We start from the raw sequence: 18,759 nt of genomic DNA on the forward strand, positions 1-18,759 counted from the left end.
CACATATCTATAAAAGCTTTTACAGTCAGTTTTTATGTTCCCTGCCAGCTTTCTCTCATAATCTTTTTTCCCTTTCCTAATTAAGCCCTTTGTCCTCCTCTGCTGGTCTCTGAATTTTTCCCAGTCCTCAGGTGTGCCGCGTTTTTTTGCTAATTTATATGTTTCTTCTTTGGACTTGATACTATCCCTAATTTCCCTTGTCAGCCACGGGTGCACTACCTTCCCTGGTTTATTCTTTTGCCAAACTGGGATGAACAATTGTTGTAGTTCATCCATGTGATCTTTAAATACTTGCCATTGCATATCCACCATCAACCCTTTAAGTATCATTTGCCGGTCTATCCTAGCTAATTCACGTCTTATGCTTTCAAAGTTACCCCTCTTTAAGTTCAGAACCTTTGTTTCTGAATTAACTATGTCACTCTCCATCTTAATGAAGAATTCCACCATATTATGGTCACTCTTACCCAAGGGGCCTCGCACGACAAGATTGTTAACTAACCCTTCCTCATTGCTCAGTACCCAATCTAGAATGGCCTGCTCTCTAGTTGGTTCCTCTACATGTTGGTTCAGAAAACCATCCTGCATACATTCTAAGAAATCCTCTTCCTCAGCACCCTTACCAATTTGGTTCACCCAATCTATATGTAGATTAAAGTCACCCATTATAACTACTGTTAGGTGGCCTGTACACAACTCCCACCAGTGTTTTCTGCCCCTTAGTCTTAGTCCTTCCTTTCTATTGCGTTAATCTCCTCTCTAACCAGCAATGCTACCCCATCTCCTTTTCTTTCCTGTCTATCCCTCCTGGATGTTGAGCTCCCATCCTTGGTCACCCTGGAGCCATGTCTCTGTGATCCCAACTACATCATATTCATTAATAACTATCTGCTGCCTGCATAATCTCAACCTAACCCTAATGAAAGGCATGGGCCAGATTAACCTGGCTTCACCATGTGAGCCTATCCGCCATAGAGCCTCATACATCCCCACTCAAAACTCTGCAGTCTTACCTCTTCCAGCCACACATATACATCCAACAGCCCAAAACTCAAACCTAATCCTAAAGTACAAAAGAGGAACACACCCCCACAAACCCGAGGCATGTCCTGATTAACCCTGTCTTCAGCCCCACAAACCCTAAGCACACCCCAATTAACCCTTGCTAAACCCCCACAAACCCAATGTCCTATGTCAAGAGGGGCAAGATTCAACAAAGGCAAGTGTTGGACCTGGTTAATGAAGGCATGGGCCAGATCAAAGTGGCAGGGTCGCGTGAAACTGAATCTCAAGTGACGAGATCAAAAAGCACAAGAGGGCTGATTCGCCCACTGCCCGCATAATCTCACATTCAATTCATCCACCTTGTTATGAATGCTCCTCGCATTGTCACACAAAGCCTTCAGGCTTGTTTTTACAACACTCTTAACCCTTATACAATTATGTTGAAAAGTAGCCCTTTTTGCTTTTTGCCCTGGATTTGCCTGCCTGCCATTTTTACTTTTCACCTTACTACTTTTTGCTTCTACCCTCATTTTACACCCCTCTGTCTCTCTGCACTTGTTCCCATCCCCCTGCCACATTAGTTTAAATCCTCCTGAACAGCAGTAGCAAATGCTCCCCCTGGGACATTGGTTCCAGTCCAGCCCAGGTGCAGACCGTCCTGTTCATACCGGTCCCACCTCCCCCAGAACTGGTTCCAATGTCCCAGAAATTTGAATCCCTCCCCCTTGCACCATTTTTCAAGCCACGTATTCATCTGAAATATCATCCTATTTCTACTCTGACTAGCACGTGGCACTGGTAGTATTCCAGAAATTATTACCTTTGTGGTCCTACTTTTTAGTTTATCTCCTAACTCCCTAAATTCACCTTGTAGGACCTCATCACATTTTTTTGCCTATATTGTGAAGTGTAAGTGAAAATGTAAGTGTATATAGCTTTGAACATCTGAAGTTCTATTATGTGCAATTCGTGATATTGCTTTGAGTAACTTCACCAACTTAAGTAGCACACTCATAAAAATGGCTGCAGACTACTTTAAATCATATAGAAAGTAACTTGAAAGGATTTACGTCAAGTTAGCACAGAGTACTTTTGAGGAGAATTCAATACTACACTCTTTTCAGCTGAATGCATTACTTTCAATTCAGTGCATTTTTTGTTATGTACATGTGCATATCTATTTAGGGTGAAGTGTAAGTGAAAAGAAACGCAATGACTGCTAATCAGAACCATGGAATACATAAAATTGAATTCAGAAACCTACTGCATTGCTTTAACATTAGAACTGCTATTATCGTTGGTGCCAATGTGCACCACGACCACTAGCTGTTCACCCTTCCATTCCAGAATGTCCTGCAACCGCTCAGAGACATCCTTGATCCTTGCACCAGGGAGGCAACATACCATCCTGGAGTCTCATTTGCGGCCACAGAAACGCCTATCTATTCCCCTTACAATTGAATCCCCTATCACTATAGCTCTCCCACTCCTTTTCCTTCCCTCCTGTGCTACAGAGCCACCCATGGTGCCATGAACTTGGCTGCTGCTGCCTTCCCCTGATGAGATATCTCCCCCAACAGTATCCAAAACAGTATATCTGTTTAGGAGGGAGATTACCTCAGGGGACTCCTTCACTACCTGCCTACTTCTATGCTGTCTAGTGGCCACCCCTTCCCTTTCTGCCTGTGTGACCAACTCACTGAATGTGCTATTCACGACTTTCTCAGCATCGCGGATGCTCCAGTATGAATCCAATTGCAGCTCCAGACGCTCAATGCAGTCAGCCAGAAGCTGCAGCTGGACACACTTCCTGCACACATAGTTGTCAGGGACACTGGAAGTATCCCTGATTTCCCACATGCTGCAGGATGAACAAACCACAGAGCCAATCTCAGCTGCCATGACCTACCCAATACTTGCCTCAACTTTTCAAACTTTCTCCTTTTAAAGGAACTTACCCGGCTTTACCTCACTTGGAGCGAAGCTCGTCCTCAGCCTCTGCTCACCGAAGCTTCTCGAGACAAAGCCTTCCTACTCTGTCCCCCTCTACTCCGTCACCCGCTCAGTCTACTGTTCTCTTTAAATACTCCTGCTGCCTCACGGTCCGACTTACACGCACTTGCGCAGTCGTGCCCCGTTAAACTGCCGAAGAAAATCAATGGCTTTGCTGCGGAGAGAGAGAAAAGCACAAAGTTCCTTGGTGTGCACATAAACAACAGTCTAACCCAGGGGTGGGCAAACTTTTTGACTTGTGGGCCACAAAGGGTTCTAAAATTTGACAGGGGGGCCGGACCGGGAGCAGATGGACGGAGTGTTTTGGTAATACACCTCATAAGAGAAAATAAAATATCATGGGATATGTAGAAAACATGGGCTTTAATTTCAATTGAAAATGAACAAATGCATTACAACAAAATATCTGTCTTTGAAGTCCCATGGTATTTAGCTATTTATTGAAATGACTTTTAAAACACTGAAAATTAAATGAATAAAATATAGCTTTTTTAATAGTAACAGTTATTATTTTAAAGCACTGAAAATTCTGTTATCCTTCAAGATATTATCATCATCACTCTCCTCCTGACTGTCTTTATTTCAAAAACGGTAGGAGATGCAGGTCTACTTGTCCTGCTCCTTCTTATTCAATTGTCCCCTGTGCCAAAACTCAACAATGACCCGCACAATGACAGAACAGTGAGAGCACGCCAGTATGCGGAGCGCATTATTTAATCTGGAGCGCATTTTTTTATTTCGAGAACGTACGTGCACCTGCGCACTACTCATGTCCATCACTTAACAGAAATGACATGTAACATGTAAGGCTTATTGAAAAAAAATTTTCAAATGCATTTTTTACATAACACAACGAAGAAACTTATTTTTAATTTCAGTGGGAACAGTGTTGTTGGTCTCCCTTTTTAGCCAGCGCATCAAAGACTGGATTTAGTTTTGTTGTGGCGATTCTCAGGATGGATCTGAGGTGTTGGTCAGTTAACTTGGATCTGTGGCTGGCTTTGTTGATGTTCATGATGCTGAACGCCTGTTCACACAAATAGGTCGAGCCGAACAAAGAGTAAAGCGCAAATGTGGAGTAATACGCTGCACCTCAACAAAGGTCAATGTGTAGCGGTGTGCTACATGCAGCGCTAAAATTACGACACGGAGTCGGTAACTGCAGTCGAAGAAAAAAACTTTATTTGAAATCCCCAGCCTCACTTTTAAGGCTCCCTCAACCTGCCCCCCTGCGCAGAGGCTCCAAAGCTCTGTGCTCGCAAATCCCCACAGGCTATCTCCCTTAGCCGGAACGCTGGCTAATTGTGAGCCGGTTCGGATGTGCCAGGAAATGGGTTGCCACAAATGTATATAGAGTGCGTCATCTATTGGGAAAACGCCAGAATTGCGGGGAAAAAACGTTAACAAGGTTTATTAATATAATTTCATCAAGTTCTGCGGGCCGGATTAAAAAGCTTAACGGGCCGCATATGGCCCGCAGGCCGTAGTTTGCCCATGCCTGATCTAACCACAATACTTCTCAATAGTCAAGAAGTCATAGTAGTTTCTACATTTTCTGAGGAGATTGAAGCATGCAAGACTCCCCACCCCTATTCTGACAACTTTCTTCGGGAACACCATTGAAAGTGTCCTGTCTGGCTGTATCATTGTGTGGGACAGAAGCTGCAAGTCATCGGATCGCAAGATCCTACAGAGGATCATTGGAATCTCCCTCCCTCCTATTTGTGACATTTACCAGGAGCGTTGCAGACGAAGGACCAAAAGTATTGTTCAGAGTCTCCACCACCTGTCCCACAATCTCTTTGATCCACTGCCATCTGGAAAGAGGTACAGAAGCATCAGCACTAGGGCTGCCAAACTGAGCAACAGCTTCTTCCCTCAGGCTGTGAGACTCATGAATACCCTACCACCATTGAGATCTCAACATTAGGACAGCATGCTGTTTATTGTATACTGTTTACCTGTGCTGCATGCATTTTCAATTATATTTTATTAACTTAGTTATGGGAATACTTTGGTGATGTGCTGTGCAAGTTAAGTGTTTTGTGGGTGCATTGTGGCTGGAGGACCATTGTTTTGTTGTATATGTGAAGTCAAAAGACAATAAACTTGAATGTGGTAGGATTAGAGGGATGGTGACATTGATGAACACTTGATGGGAGGAACAGAGGGATGGGGAAGAGATCCATACTTGGTGTGGGATTATAGGGATGAGGTAGAGACATTTGCACTTGTGCAGAGATCGGGCATGCAGGGGAGGTACTGGTGTGACCAGATGATGGGAGTATTGGTGGAAATCTGATGCTTTCTTGTGGGGTCACTGAAGGATCAGAGCATAAGGACAAAATGCCAACAGTAGTGGGGACATTGCAGGTGTAGGGGGAGGTATAATAATGATTATGAATTGCTATGTATTATAATAAATTTATACGAACAATAACTAAGTTCCTGTAAAAAGTTCTGATTAATATAATTTATTGTAATATTTCATTTAAAGTTTTATATGGTAATGTTAGTTATGGTTATGGTGAAAATACCAGTGCTTGGTGACAGGATCAGAGGTGGGCAAAAGACTGGTAATTAAGATTGAAAGAGTTGGAGTCATACTGACAGTGTTATTAGAGGAAGGATGGAGAAACAATCGGAGACAGCTCAGCAAATGGCATTGGAATGATCAGGAATAACTGGCATTTGGTGTTAATCAGGGCCAACAGGATTGGAAATGGGGGAGGAAGGTGGTCAGAAAGAAGAATCAAAGCAGTCAATAGCCTTGAATATTATGACATGTTAAGTGATCCTCCTGGTTCTTTTTAAATATGTTCAACATTTCTACCTCAATTCTTCATTGCACAGTAAGATCCAGACCTTTAACCATTCCTTGAATGATTTTCCCCTCATTAATATTCCTGCTTGTGTCTCCTAGTTATTGTCCTCTACAAAGGAAAATACTAGATAAACTTTGAACTAAAATTCTTTGCTTAGCTTCTTGTCATAAAAGGGAGCAGTCTTTAGTTTTTAATGTAAATAGCAAGCAATAATCAGTTTGAAGTTGGAAGAGCAGCTGTGCTAACAGACACATTGTTTATAGAAAGCAGGATATTGGTTCATAGCACCTGGACTGACTTCTCAAGAGGTGCAGTATAAGACAACGAGTTATTTAATTTGGCTTGTTATAAACAGACAATGCTGGCTAAGTTATTTAATTCCAGGAAGCTTGCAGACCAAATGGATAATATAACTTAGCATAGCAAATGACGGTCCACAAATAAATTGGAAGGTTTATGTATTCAGGGAAGTTGGCTTCATAGTATTCATTGTAGGTACCTGGGAACTGTGTTTCCAAGAAGCTTTTAGATCATATGTGTAAAAATTGTATCTGAGGAATATGTACATGTGAAATTACCCAAGTTGCAGGAAACCCATATGTATGTAAGGACCAGTTCAGGCTTATTAGGAATGCTTAAAGAACATCAAGAAGTATGATAGACAGTGACGAGAATCCACTCCTCAAGCTTTGATTTTTGCGACACGGACATCATCTGCATTTCATTTATCTGCATCGTTGTTTTGTCTTTAGCCTATAGGAATTGTACCTGTATTTTGGAAATCCTGTTTTAATTTGTTTGTAATCTAGAAATGTTATTTTTATGATCGAATACCCTCAGTGAATTTTAAATATGTTTTTAAGAGCTTTGTCTGGCTGAAAAAGCGTGTATCACTAAAAATAAATGAACTGTGTTTAAACTACTTTGTTAGCTGGAAGTATCTTCTTGGTAAGGAGAGCGGGTTTCGCCACTCAAATAGTAGGCTTTGGCAGCTATTCTTGTCATGGAAGATCAACAAGGAAGTGTAGTTTTTGAAGAATAGGTAGTTTACAGTATTACCCCCCCCCCCCCCCCTTTAGTGAGTGTGCTCATGGCTATCTATATCTGATAGTGCTTAGGTATTTGAGTTTAGAACTTCACAGTCAGCAAATCCAGTATCATCACAGAAAAAAATGACTGAGTGGATGATCCAAATAAAAATGGCTAACAATGAAATAAAGAAATTATTGCGAAGAAAATAACAAACTAAGAGGGGAAATTAGCATTTTTGCTTGGAAAGTCAAACCCAGCCACAGTACCTTGAGAGCAAATAGACTTTTCATCTATTTCACTGCTGTTTATAGAATCTTGTAAACCAAACTGGTTAACACGAGGAAATCTGCATGATTTCTAAATATTGATAGTTACTGGATTTCAAGAGTACTTCATTGAATATAGAGCACCTTGGGAGAACCTAAAAGACATTAAATTAATGCCAATCTTTATTCCTATTTCTTTATTTTTCTACTTCGATTGTGTTTGTTAACTGTATTCAGGTTGATTCAGATTCAGTTTATTGTCATTTAGAAACCACAAATGCAATGCAGTTAAAAAATGAGACAACGTTCCTCCAGAATGATATCACAAAAGCATATGACAAAACAGACTACACTAGAAAATCCACATAACGTTTGGCTCTGATCTCTGATTAGCTAAATTCATCGGAGATTATTGTTCTGGCATTGCCTGTGAATCATCAGTAAATCGTCACCTCTTTCATCTTTGTATTTTGGTGAACCTTAATTCACAGTGAAACCCTAAATTATCCCAGAGTTCACACGCTTTACAAATACTGTCACGTTCTTCTTTTCACTGCTGTGTTCTTCCTGAAAATGTCACCATCCCTACTCCTGTCCTTCATGAACTACATCTCTTATTTGCTGTTATATTCCATAGAGATCATAAATATTGCCAACCTCATGGCTTTAATCTTAAATTGAATTAATCTCTGCCCTAAAGGAAAAAAATAAATGCAACACATCTACATTCAAGGATCCTGCAGTGTCAGGATATTAATTGAAAGTTCATTAAATATCCTGACACTGCAGATACTTGATGGGTGCCATGGCAGCATAGTTAGCACAACACTTTTGGAGTTCAGAGTTCAATTCCCATGTCATTCCCCATGGAATGCATGCGTTTTCTCCGGGCACTCCAGTTTCCTCCCACAGTCCATAGATGTACTGGTTAGTAGGTTAATAGGTCATTGTAAATTGTCCCATGATCAGGCTGGGGCCAAGTCGAGGGTTGTTGGGCAACTAGGGCTGGAAGAGCTTATTCCACTTTATATCTCAATAAATAATAAAAATGCAGGTTACCAGGAATTATAAAAAGGGCTAAATTGTGGATTTTTTGTCTTAAAATGATTAAAGGATTTCATTTGGTGAATGCAAAGACAAAATATCCCTTGATCAGGGGATCCTCAGTAAGGAGGGCACAGACAGTAGTGGCGGTCCAGAGTTCTTTCCCTTAGACAGTTGTTTAGCGCAGGTTAATTGAACACTTGTTGTTAATCTTGATTGACGTTTGGTAAGCAGTGATGTTCAGAATTATGGAATAAAGGCATGCAGATAATGAAAATACAATGATCTTTTTGAATGGTGGGCCAAATGCTAAATAACATAGCCCATTCATTTTGGCTGTGTTTTAATATTTATTGTCTTTTCATTGAGAAAACGTATTGATTCATTCACACTTTCAATTTTGTCGCCTGGATCTTATTTGAGCTTGTATTGAGTTTAGGATATTGTAATGCTACAAATCATTAAAGCTGCCCTTTTACACTCCAACATTTTCTAATTCCATCTCCTCCTATCCTTAGTTGAAGTCCCCCTTCAAAGTCTTGTTATCATTTTGACGTTCCAATGCATTTGTGATTGGTTTCCTGTGACCTACTCTTTCTAAACTTAAAAACACAAAATGCTGGCAGAACTCAGCAGGCCAGACAGTATCTATGGGAAGAGGTAGTGACGACGTTTCGGGCCAAAACCCTTCATCAGGAGTGAAGTAACATGGGATGGTGGAGAGGGGATAAGAAGTGGGGGGAGGGATGAAGTAGAGAGCTGGGAAGTGATAGGCTGGAGGAAAATGGGCTAGGGCAAAGGTAGAGCATTATGGAAATAAAAGAGAAAGAAAGGTAGGGCTGGGGGGAGATTATAGTGAAGGGGGAGAAAAGAGAGAAAAAGAACCAGACTAAAATAATAGATAGGGATGGGGGTAAGGGGGGGGGGGGGTAGGGCTATCAACAGAGGTCTGTGAGTTGAATGTTCATGCCGGCAGGCAGAAGGCTACCTAGGCGGGAGATAAGGTATTGCTCCATTGACCTGCGTGTGGCCTCATCTTGACGGTAGAGGAGGCCATGGACAGACATATCGGAGTGGGAGTGGTCTGTGGAGTTGAAGTGTATGGCCATAGAGAGATCCCGCCACTGCTTGAGGACTGAGCGCTGGTGTTCGGTGAAACGGTCTCCCAGTCTGCGGCAGGTCTCCCCAATGTATAAATAGCCACATTGGGAGCACCGGATGCAGTATATCACCCCAGTTGACTCGCAGGTGAAGTGGTGCCTCACTTAAAAGGACTGTCTGGGGCCTGGGGTGGTGGTGAGGGAAGAAGTGTGGGGGCAGGTATAGCACTTCTTCTGTTTGCAGGGATGAGTGAATGGTCAATGGGGGGGATGAACGGACAAGGGAGTTGCGTAGGGAGCAATCCCTGCGGAAAGCCAAGAGTGGATGGGAGGGGAAGACGTGGCTGGTGGTGGGATCATGTAGGAGGTGGCGGAAGTTACGGCGGATTATATGTTGGATCTATAGGCTGATAGGGTGATAGGTGAGGACCAGGGGGACCCTATCCCTGGTGGGCTGGTGGGGGGATGGGGTGAGGGCAGAGGTGCGTGAAATACGGGAGACACAATGGAGGGCAGAGTTGATAGTGGACGATATACTGGGGTGATTACTGCATCCGGTGCTCCCGATGTGGCCATTTATACATTGGGGAGACCCACCGCAGATTGGCATGAACATCCAACTCACAGACCTCCGTTGATACCCCTGCCCCCCCCCCCCTTACCCCCATCCCTATCTATTATTTTAGTCTGGTTCTCTTTCTCTCTCTTTTTTCCCCCCTCACTACAATCTCCCCCCCAGCCCTACCTTTCTTTCTCTTTTATTTCCCATAATTCTCCACCTTTCCCCTAGCCCATTTCCCTTCAGCCTATCACTTCCCAACTCTCTACTTCATCCCTTCCCCCACTTCTTATCCCCTCTCTACCATCCTATGTTACTTCATTCCTGATGAAGAGTTTCGGCCCGAAACGTCGTTACTACCTCCTCCCATAGATGCTGTCTGACCTGCTGAGTTTTGCCAGCATTTTGTGTTTTTATTTATTTCCAACATCTGCAGATTCACTCTTGTGTCTTTCTAAGTTTGCCACCTTGTTACTCACATCCAAACATTGAGTTTGCTGATTTAAGCAAGTTCCCTATTAGGCCAAGCGTTGATCTTAGAATTCTTGCCCTAATTTTCAAATCCCTCCATAGTTCTGTTCCTCAGTCTCCTCCATCTCTATTTTGTTTTCCAAAATCTCTCTTCCTCTTTTTATTATACTACCTAAAATCAAGTTCTTTGACTATCTGTTGGTAATCTGGCCTAATTTTTATATAAGAAAGCTTTACATCAATTTCTTTGTTGGACAATGCTCCTGTGAATAATTTGGTATTTATTTTATATATTGCTGCTTCTCAAAATAGAGGATAATTTTTGGAATTGCTCTCTTATTTTCTTGGTAGTGGTGAGGGAACTTTACAAAAGAAACCTTCTAATTGCTTCTAAATGTTCTTGTTCCACAGGTGGGATTACCCATGATACCTTTCAAAAAGAACTCATGTGCTTTGATCCTGACACAGACAAATGGACTCAGAAAGCTCCCATGACCACTGTTCGGGGATTGCATTGCATGTGCACAGTTGGAGATCGACTTTATGTCATTGGGGGGAATCACTTCAGAGGAACCAGTGATTACGATGATGTCTTGAGCTGTGAGTTCTACACCCCTGCCTTGGACCACTGGACCCCAATCGCAGCCATGTTGCGAGGGCAAAGTGATGTAGGTGTGGCAGTCTTTGAAAACAAGATCTACGTGGTGGGAGGGTATTCCTGGAACAACCGCTGCATGGTGGAGATAGTTCAGAAGTACGATCCTGAGAAAGATGAATGGCAGAAGGTCTTTGATCTCCCTGAGTCATTGGGAGGAATCAGAGCATGCACTCTTACAGTCTTTCCACCAGATGAGAATACTGGGTCACCTTCCCGAGAATCACCTCTATCTGCACCATAGAAAAAGGACACAACTGCTCTAATGTCAGCTTTTACAAAGAACTTATTTGCACTGCATCATAATTAATATCAAAGATTTTCTGCCTATTTTGCTCAGTAGTAACTATGGTAGGCGGTGACCTGAGTGTAATTACAGAAACAGTAGATCGAGTTATTTGTGCAGTACTGTCGGCATCGGTTGTCTGCCAGTTACAGGAGAGACATAACAAAATATATATGTCCAGGATTGAACTCTGTCTGAAATGTTCAATGATATAACTGTTATACAGTGTGTTCTTTTTCCCTTAGAGAGTTCCATTACAGAGGGTCTTCCTCTCATTTAAAATAGTCAAATAATTAACCTCTACATGCATATTCATTACCATGGGGTTCAAAACGTAAGAACTAATTTAATACAGTACATATAGATGTGGGAAGAAACCCCCTCATGTTGCTGTTTCCCATTAAAATACTGACTTTGATTAATCAGTTGCCCAACCTATTTGAAGTTGCTAAGCAAAACTCTTTTTGGTATCTTCAGTTGAACAGAACTCTGTTTGATTCCAGTGTGCAGTATTTGTGCTACCATCATTTCACCTGCTGAATTTGAAGAGTGGCCCAGTTTAATTTAACTCTGGTCAGCTCCAGCCTACTCCTCGTTTGCTGTACAGGCCACTAACCTGCTACGCCTGTACACCTTGTTTGATGAAGTTATTTAACCCACTTTGTGGTAACAATAGGAGAGCTGCTGCAGCTCAGTCAACATGAACTATGATGCTCAAAAGTTTTTTCTTCAATAAAAGTTTAATTGAATTCATCAGGTCATCATAATGTATAAATTGCATCCTTTCCAAAACAACTTATGTTTGCCTCTTTTGTCTTTAAAGTCATTGTCTGTTTTTAAAGGAATGTTCTGACAGTAAGTGAGAAGAGCAATGCACTACAGTCAGAATGCTGAAGGAATTAATGTTTTGTATTGAGATGATTCATACAAGTTCTTGTATTCTTTTGGTCATAAGATACTTATGTTTTATTTTTGTTAAAGTTGGGATAGCATTACATGAACACAGTAAGTTAATATGTGTTGTGCTTTCACTTTTAATGGGCGTACAGATAGATCTTAAAATCTTCCCATTTTTATTTTGATATACTGTACTAAACCAAGCTTAAAGAAACGCTCACCACAAAGATCATTGGCCTCATTGGCAGAGCACTGATTGACCTAATAGGTTATCTCAAGCAGAGAAATGCTGTAAAGCTTTTTAAAACCAAATTAAGCACGGCGGTATTCGAAGTGTTCATCCAGCTACTCAGTTCTGTAAGGGGATCCCCATGAGTCTGAAAGTTCACCAGATGCCTAAGGTATATTCTCTGTGTTGGTATTTTCAAGGTATCTCTTTTTTCAAGTAACCCACAAGAGTACAATAATATTCAAGTCAAGTCACTTTTATTGTCATTTCAACAGTTACTGCTGATGCAGTACATAGTAAAAATGAGACAATGTTTTTCAGGACCATGTTGTTACATGACACAGTACTAAAACTAGACTGAACTATGTAAAAAAAAACAACACAGAGAAAGCTACACTGGACTACAGACCTACACTGGACTGCACAAAAACAGTGCAGGCATTACAATAAATAATAAACAGGACAATAGGGCAAGGTGTCAGTCCAGGCTGTGGTTATTGAGGGGTCTGATAGCTTGGGGGAAGAAACTGTTAAGTAGTCTGGTCGTGAGAGCCCGAATGCTTCCGAGCCTTTTCCCGGACGGCAGGAGGGAGAAGAGATTGTATGAGGAGTGCATGGGGTCCTTCATAATGCTGTTTCCTTTGCAGATGCAGCGTGCAGTGTAAATGTCCGTGATGGCGGGAAGAGAGATCCCGATGATCTTTTCAACTGACCTCACTATCCACTGCAGGGTCTTGCGATCCGAGATGGTGCAATTTCCGAACCAGGCAGTGATGCAGCTGCTCAGGATGCTCTCAATACAACCCCTGTAGAATGTGATGAGTATGGTGGGTGGGAGATGGACTTTCCTCAGCCTTCACAGAAAGTAGAGACGCTGCTGGGCTTTCTCTGCTATGGAGCTGGTGTTGAGGGACCAGGTGAGATTCTCCGCCAGGTGAACACCAAGAAACTTGGTGCTCTTAATGATCTCTACTGAGGAGGCGTCGATGTTCAGCGGGGAGTGGTTGCTCCGTGCCTTCCTGAAGTCAACAACCATCTCTTTTGTTTTGTTTACATTAAGAGACAGGTTGTTGGCTCTGCACCAGTCCATTAGCCACTGCAGCTCCTCTCTGTAAGCTGACTCATCGTTCTTGCTGATGAGACCCACCACGGTCGTGTCATCGGTGAACTTGATGATATGGTTCGAGCTGTGTGTTGCAGCACAGTCGAGGGTCAGCAGAGTGAACAGCAGTGGACTGAGCACACAGCCCTACTGGGTGTTGTAATGGTGTTGGAGATGCTGCTCCCGATCCGGACTGACTGAGGTCTCCCAGTCAGGAAGTCTAAGATCCAGTTGCAGAGGGAGGTGTTCAAGCCCAGTAGGCTCAGCTTTCCAGTCAGTTTCTGAGGGATGATTGTGTTGAATGCTGAACTGAAGTCTATGAACAGCATCCAAACATTTGTGTCTTTTTTTGTCCAGGTGGGTTAGGGCCAGGTGGAGGGTGGTGGCAATGGCATTATCTGTTGAGTGGTTGGGACTGTACGCAAATTGCAGGGGGTCCAGTGAGGGGAGAGCAGGGTCTTGATATGCCCCATGACGAGCCTCTGGAAACACTTCATGATGATGGATGTAAGTGCAACGGGATGGTAGTCATTGAGGCAGGACACTGAAGACTTCTTCGGCACCAGGACGATGGTGGCGCTGCTCGGAGATATTGAAGATGTCAGTGAGAACTGATGACATAAGTGTTCTAATGTCTGCAGTAATCTCTGGATTAACTTCAAAATTTGTAGGGAGTTCACATGGAGATAAACCATTTAAAACAGAACTCAGAATTGCATGATTTCTAGGGCTAAGATCTGTGAACTTTGGGGTCACCTAGTTTACTCTCTCAGCATGGATGAGAATGCAACAATGTAACACCAGTGACTATAAATGGTCCAATGATGCACATATATATACTTTAAAGGTGGTTTTAATACTTTAAAGATTGCTCCCAAAAGAAAAATAAACTAGATATTTTAATATGGTTCATGCAGCCTACCATTTCCCCAAAAGAAGGATAATTTTTTTGTCTACAGTACTGTGCAAAAGTCTTAGGCATATGCAAAAAAAAATCTCTGAAGTGAAGATGCTTTCAAAAACTATGAAATGAAATATTAAATATTTAAAAATTACTGAACAGCTAAAAACTATATCAAATCTCCCTTTGCCTTTAAAGCTGCATCAATTCTCTTAGGTACACTGTCGTGTAGTTGTTTAAAAACATCGGGTGGTAAGTTTTCCCAAGCATCTTGAGGAATTTGTCACAGTACTTCTGCAGACTTTGCCTGTCTTGCTTGCTTCTGTCTCTCCAGGTAATCCCAGACAGCCTTGATGATGTTGAAATCAGGGCTCTGTGGACCATCTGTTGCAGGACTCCTTGTTCTTTTTTGCTGAAGATAGTTCTTTATAACCTTGGCTATGAGTTTGGGGTCATTATCCTGCTACAGAATGAAGCTGGGACCGATTAGTTGCCTCCCTGATAGTATATTGTGTGATGGATGGGAATCTGCTTGTATTTCTCAGCATTGAGGGTTTCATTAATTCTGACCAGATCACCAACAGTATTGGTATTAAAAAGGACTTCAGTTTGATGTGTCTCTCGTCTGATGCACTCAAGATTCTGTGGCCAATCACAATGTTTCTTGTCCTCAACCTTGCCCATTTCTTTGTGCTTTTGAAGAGCTTGATAAGCATGTCTTAAAACTCCTGTCTGCTTCAAAATTTCTGCTTCGGAGAGACCTTGTGACCACCTTGTGTCTTATTGCTTTGCTCACTCTTGCCATGGTGTAAGAATTGATGATTTGAAGGTTAATCTGTCGCATCTGCCACACCCTCACCTTTTAGTTTGGATGTCTGTCGCCCAGTTTGATTCCTTCTACATCTGTTTCTTTTTCAGTTAATCAGTTTAGTTCATTCAACTCATTATGTCATTGATCATTAGCACCTGTTTATCTTTGATTAATCATGCACTGGGCTACATATCCAAAAGTAATCTAGGTTTTATTTGAAAAGTAGTCTATTACTCAATGTATTATTTTCTTTAATTAATACATACATTTGTATAGTATTTAATTTTTTTGAAAGTGAATGCCTAAAATGAAATCTAAAATTTGCTCTTTTCTATTGACTCACTAATGCAGAAGATAAAAAATAAACATCTAAAACAAAATTTATTTCAAAAATCTGGACTAATGCATAGTACTGTACATTTGATTTTTATCTTGTGGTGTAGCATCAGTTAAGGGTCTGAATAATTGGTTTGCTTTTATCTAAACTGACCAGGCAGGAATCGAACTTCATTTAAAGGAATAAATTTGAAAATGGTTAAGAATTTCCAGGTTCTCTTCCACGGAAGCAATGTACTAAAACATGTGGCTCCATCTGTAGCTTTGCAAGATGTGAGTATACACTACAGGCAAATGGTGAAGAATGTGACCACAGATGAATCAGAGTATCAGGGTAATGAAGAGCAGGAAGCACTCTTGGTATGTAGATGTGAAAATGGTGTTACTATATGAACGTGTAGAGAGCCATGGGAGAAGGTCAGTGGTAGCTGTGTGAAAAATAATGATGATTAACAAATTAATTTTTTAATTAAGTTTTAAAGCAGTGATTTTGTATCTGACAGACTTCATTTATTACAACACAATTATATTCTCTAATTTTAGCATTGAAAATTATTGCTCCATTCATTATTTAATTAATAACTAATTTTGTTTAAAAAATATTCCAGTCAGTTGAACCATTCAATTCAATTATAGATGAATGTGACTTAATTCTATTTACTTCCTATAGCTCCTTTTCCCTTAATGCTCATACTTAACAAGATTATAAAACATAGGAGCAGAATTAGGCAATTTTGGTCCGTCAAGTCTGCTCCACCATTCAAACATGGCTGATCCCTTTTTTTCCCCCTCCTCAACCCATTCCCCAGCTTTCTCCCCATAACCTTTGATGCCATGTCCAATCAAGAACCTATCAAGCTTTGCCTTAAATACACCCAAAGACCTGGCCTCGTCAGCTGCCTGGGGCAATAATTCCCACAAATTTACCACCCTCTGGCTAAAGAAATTTCTCCGCATCTCTGCTTTAAATGGACACCCCTCTATCCTGAGGCTGTGCCCCCTTGACCTAGACTTCCTCACCATGGGAAGCATCCTTTCCACATCTACTCTAGGCTTTTCAATATTCAAAAGATTTCAATGTGATCCCCCCCCCCCCATCCTTCAAAATTACAACGCATACACCTGAACCATCAAATATTCCTCATGTGATAACCCTATCATTCCTGGATCATCCTTTTAAACTGCCTCAGGACCCTCTCCAATGCCAGCACACATTTTTGTAGATGAGGAGCTCAAAATTGTTCACAATACTCAAGGTGAAACCTCACCAGTGTCTCATAAAGTCTCGGCATCACATCTCTGTTCTTGTATTCAAGACCTCTTGAAATTAATGCTAACATTGCATTTGCCTTCCTCACCACTGACCCAACCTGCAAGTTAAACTTTAGGGTGTTCTGCACAGGGGCTCTGAAGTCCCTTTGCATCTCAGATTTTTGGACTTTCTCCCCATTTAGAAAATTTCTGCAGTTATTTCTACTACCAAAGTGCATGACCATGCACTTTCCAACATTGGATTTCATTTGTCACTTTCTTGCCCATTCTCCTAATCTGTCTAAGTCCTTTTGCAGCCTGTTTCTTCAACACTACCTGCCCATCCACCAACTTTCAGATCATCTGCAAACTTGGCAACAAAGTCATCTATTCCATCATCTAAATCATTGATATACAGTATAAAAAGAAGTGGTCCCAACATACCAACCCCTGCAGAACACCACTAGTCACTGGCAGCCAAACAGAAAAAGATCCTTTTATTCCCACTTGCTGCCTCCTACCTCTCGGCCAATGCTCTAACCATATTTGTAACTTTCTTGTAGCACCATGGGCTCTTATCTTGGTAAGCTGCCTCGTCTGGCACCTAGTCAAGGACCTTCTGTATGTCCAAATATACAACATACACTGCATCCCCTCAAAAAATGTCAACATGTGTGGCAGGCAAGATCTTCCCTTAAGGAATCTCTGCTGACATTGTCCTATCTTGTCTTGTGTCTCCCAAGTACTCCATAACCTTATCCTTAACAATTGACTCCAACATCTTCCCAGCCACTAAGGTCAGGCTAACTGGTCTATAATTTACTTTCTGCTGCCTTCCTCCTGTCTTAAAGTGTGGAGTGACATTTGCAGTTTTCCAGTCCTCTGGCACCATGATTTTTGAAAGAGTATTGCTAATGCCTCCACAATCTCTACTACTACTTCTTTGAGAACCCTAGGGTGCAGTTCATCTGGTCTGGGTGACTTGTGTATCATTTGGTCTTTCAGCTTTTTGAACATCTCCATTGCAATAGTAACTGCACTTACTTCTGTTCCTTCACACACGATAAAATCTGGCACACTGCTAGTGTCTTCCACAGTGAAGACAGATGCAAAGTACTCATTTAGTTCATCCACTGTCTCCTTGTCTGTCCCCCATTATTATTTTTCCAGCTTCATTTTCCCTCAGTCCTATATCCACTCTCACTTCTCTATTTTTTATATACTTGAAAAAGATTTTACTATCCCCTTTAATATTGTTTGCTAGCTTGCTTTCATATTTCATCTTTTCCCTTCTAATGATTCTTTTAGTTGCTCTCTGTAGGTTTTTAAAAGCTTCCCAATCCTCTAACTTTCTGCTAATTTTTGCTTTGTTGTATGCCCTCTCATTTTTACAATAGCTTTGACTTCCCTTGTCAGCCATGATTGTACAGTTTTGTCATTTCAGTATTTCTTCATTTTTGGAATACATCTGTCCTGCACCTTGCTCATTTCCCTAAAAACTCACACCATTGCTGCTCTGCTGTCAATTGCTGTCAGCTCCTTCCAATTTAATTTGGCCAACGCCTCTCTCGTATCACTGTAAAAACTTTACTCCACTGAAACACTGCTCCATCAGACTTTACTTTCTCTCTGTCAAGTTTCAAGTTGAACTTAATCATATTATGATCACTGGCTCCTAGGAGCTGTTTTACCTTAAACTCCCTAATCTCCTCTGGTTCATTACATGACACCCAATCCAGTATAGCTGAACCCTAGTAGGCTCAATGCAAACTGCTCTAAAAAGCCATCTCGTAGGCGTTCAACAAACTCACTCTTTTGAGATCCGTTACCAACCTGGTTTTCCCAATTGACCTGCATATTAAAATCCATGGCTATCATAACATTGCCCATTTGACATACTTTTTCTCTTTCCTGTTGTAATCTGTGGTCCACATCCCAGCTACTGCTAGGAGGCCTGCCATCAGGGTCTGTTTACC

The 18,759-nt window shown here is 41.6% G+C and overlaps 1 protein-coding gene across 7 annotated transcripts in view; it reads left to right on the forward strand.

Annotated features, from left to right (window-relative positions):
• Positions 1-12,017, forward strand: part of klhl13 (kelch-like family member 13) — a 212,759-nt gene extending 200,742 nt beyond the window's left edge. For all 7 annotated transcript variants that reach the window (XM_059977420.1, XM_059977417.1, XM_059977416.1 and 4 more), the window contains one exon: positions 10,727-12,017. In XM_059977420.1, the coding sequence (XP_059833403.1) occupies positions 10,727-11,214 (488 nt within the window). In that variant the 3' untranslated portion in view covers positions 11,215-12,017. The remainder of the gene's footprint in view (positions 1-10,726) is intronic.
• The last annotated feature ends 6,742 nt before the right edge of the window (positions 12,018-18,759 follow it).

The sequence above is a fragment of the Hypanus sabinus genome, chromosome 8 (assembly GCF_030144855.1).
Source record: "Hypanus sabinus isolate sHypSab1 chromosome 8, sHypSab1.hap1, whole genome shotgun sequence".
NCBI lineage: Eukaryota > Metazoa > Chordata > Chondrichthyes > Myliobatiformes > Dasyatidae > Hypanus > Hypanus sabinus.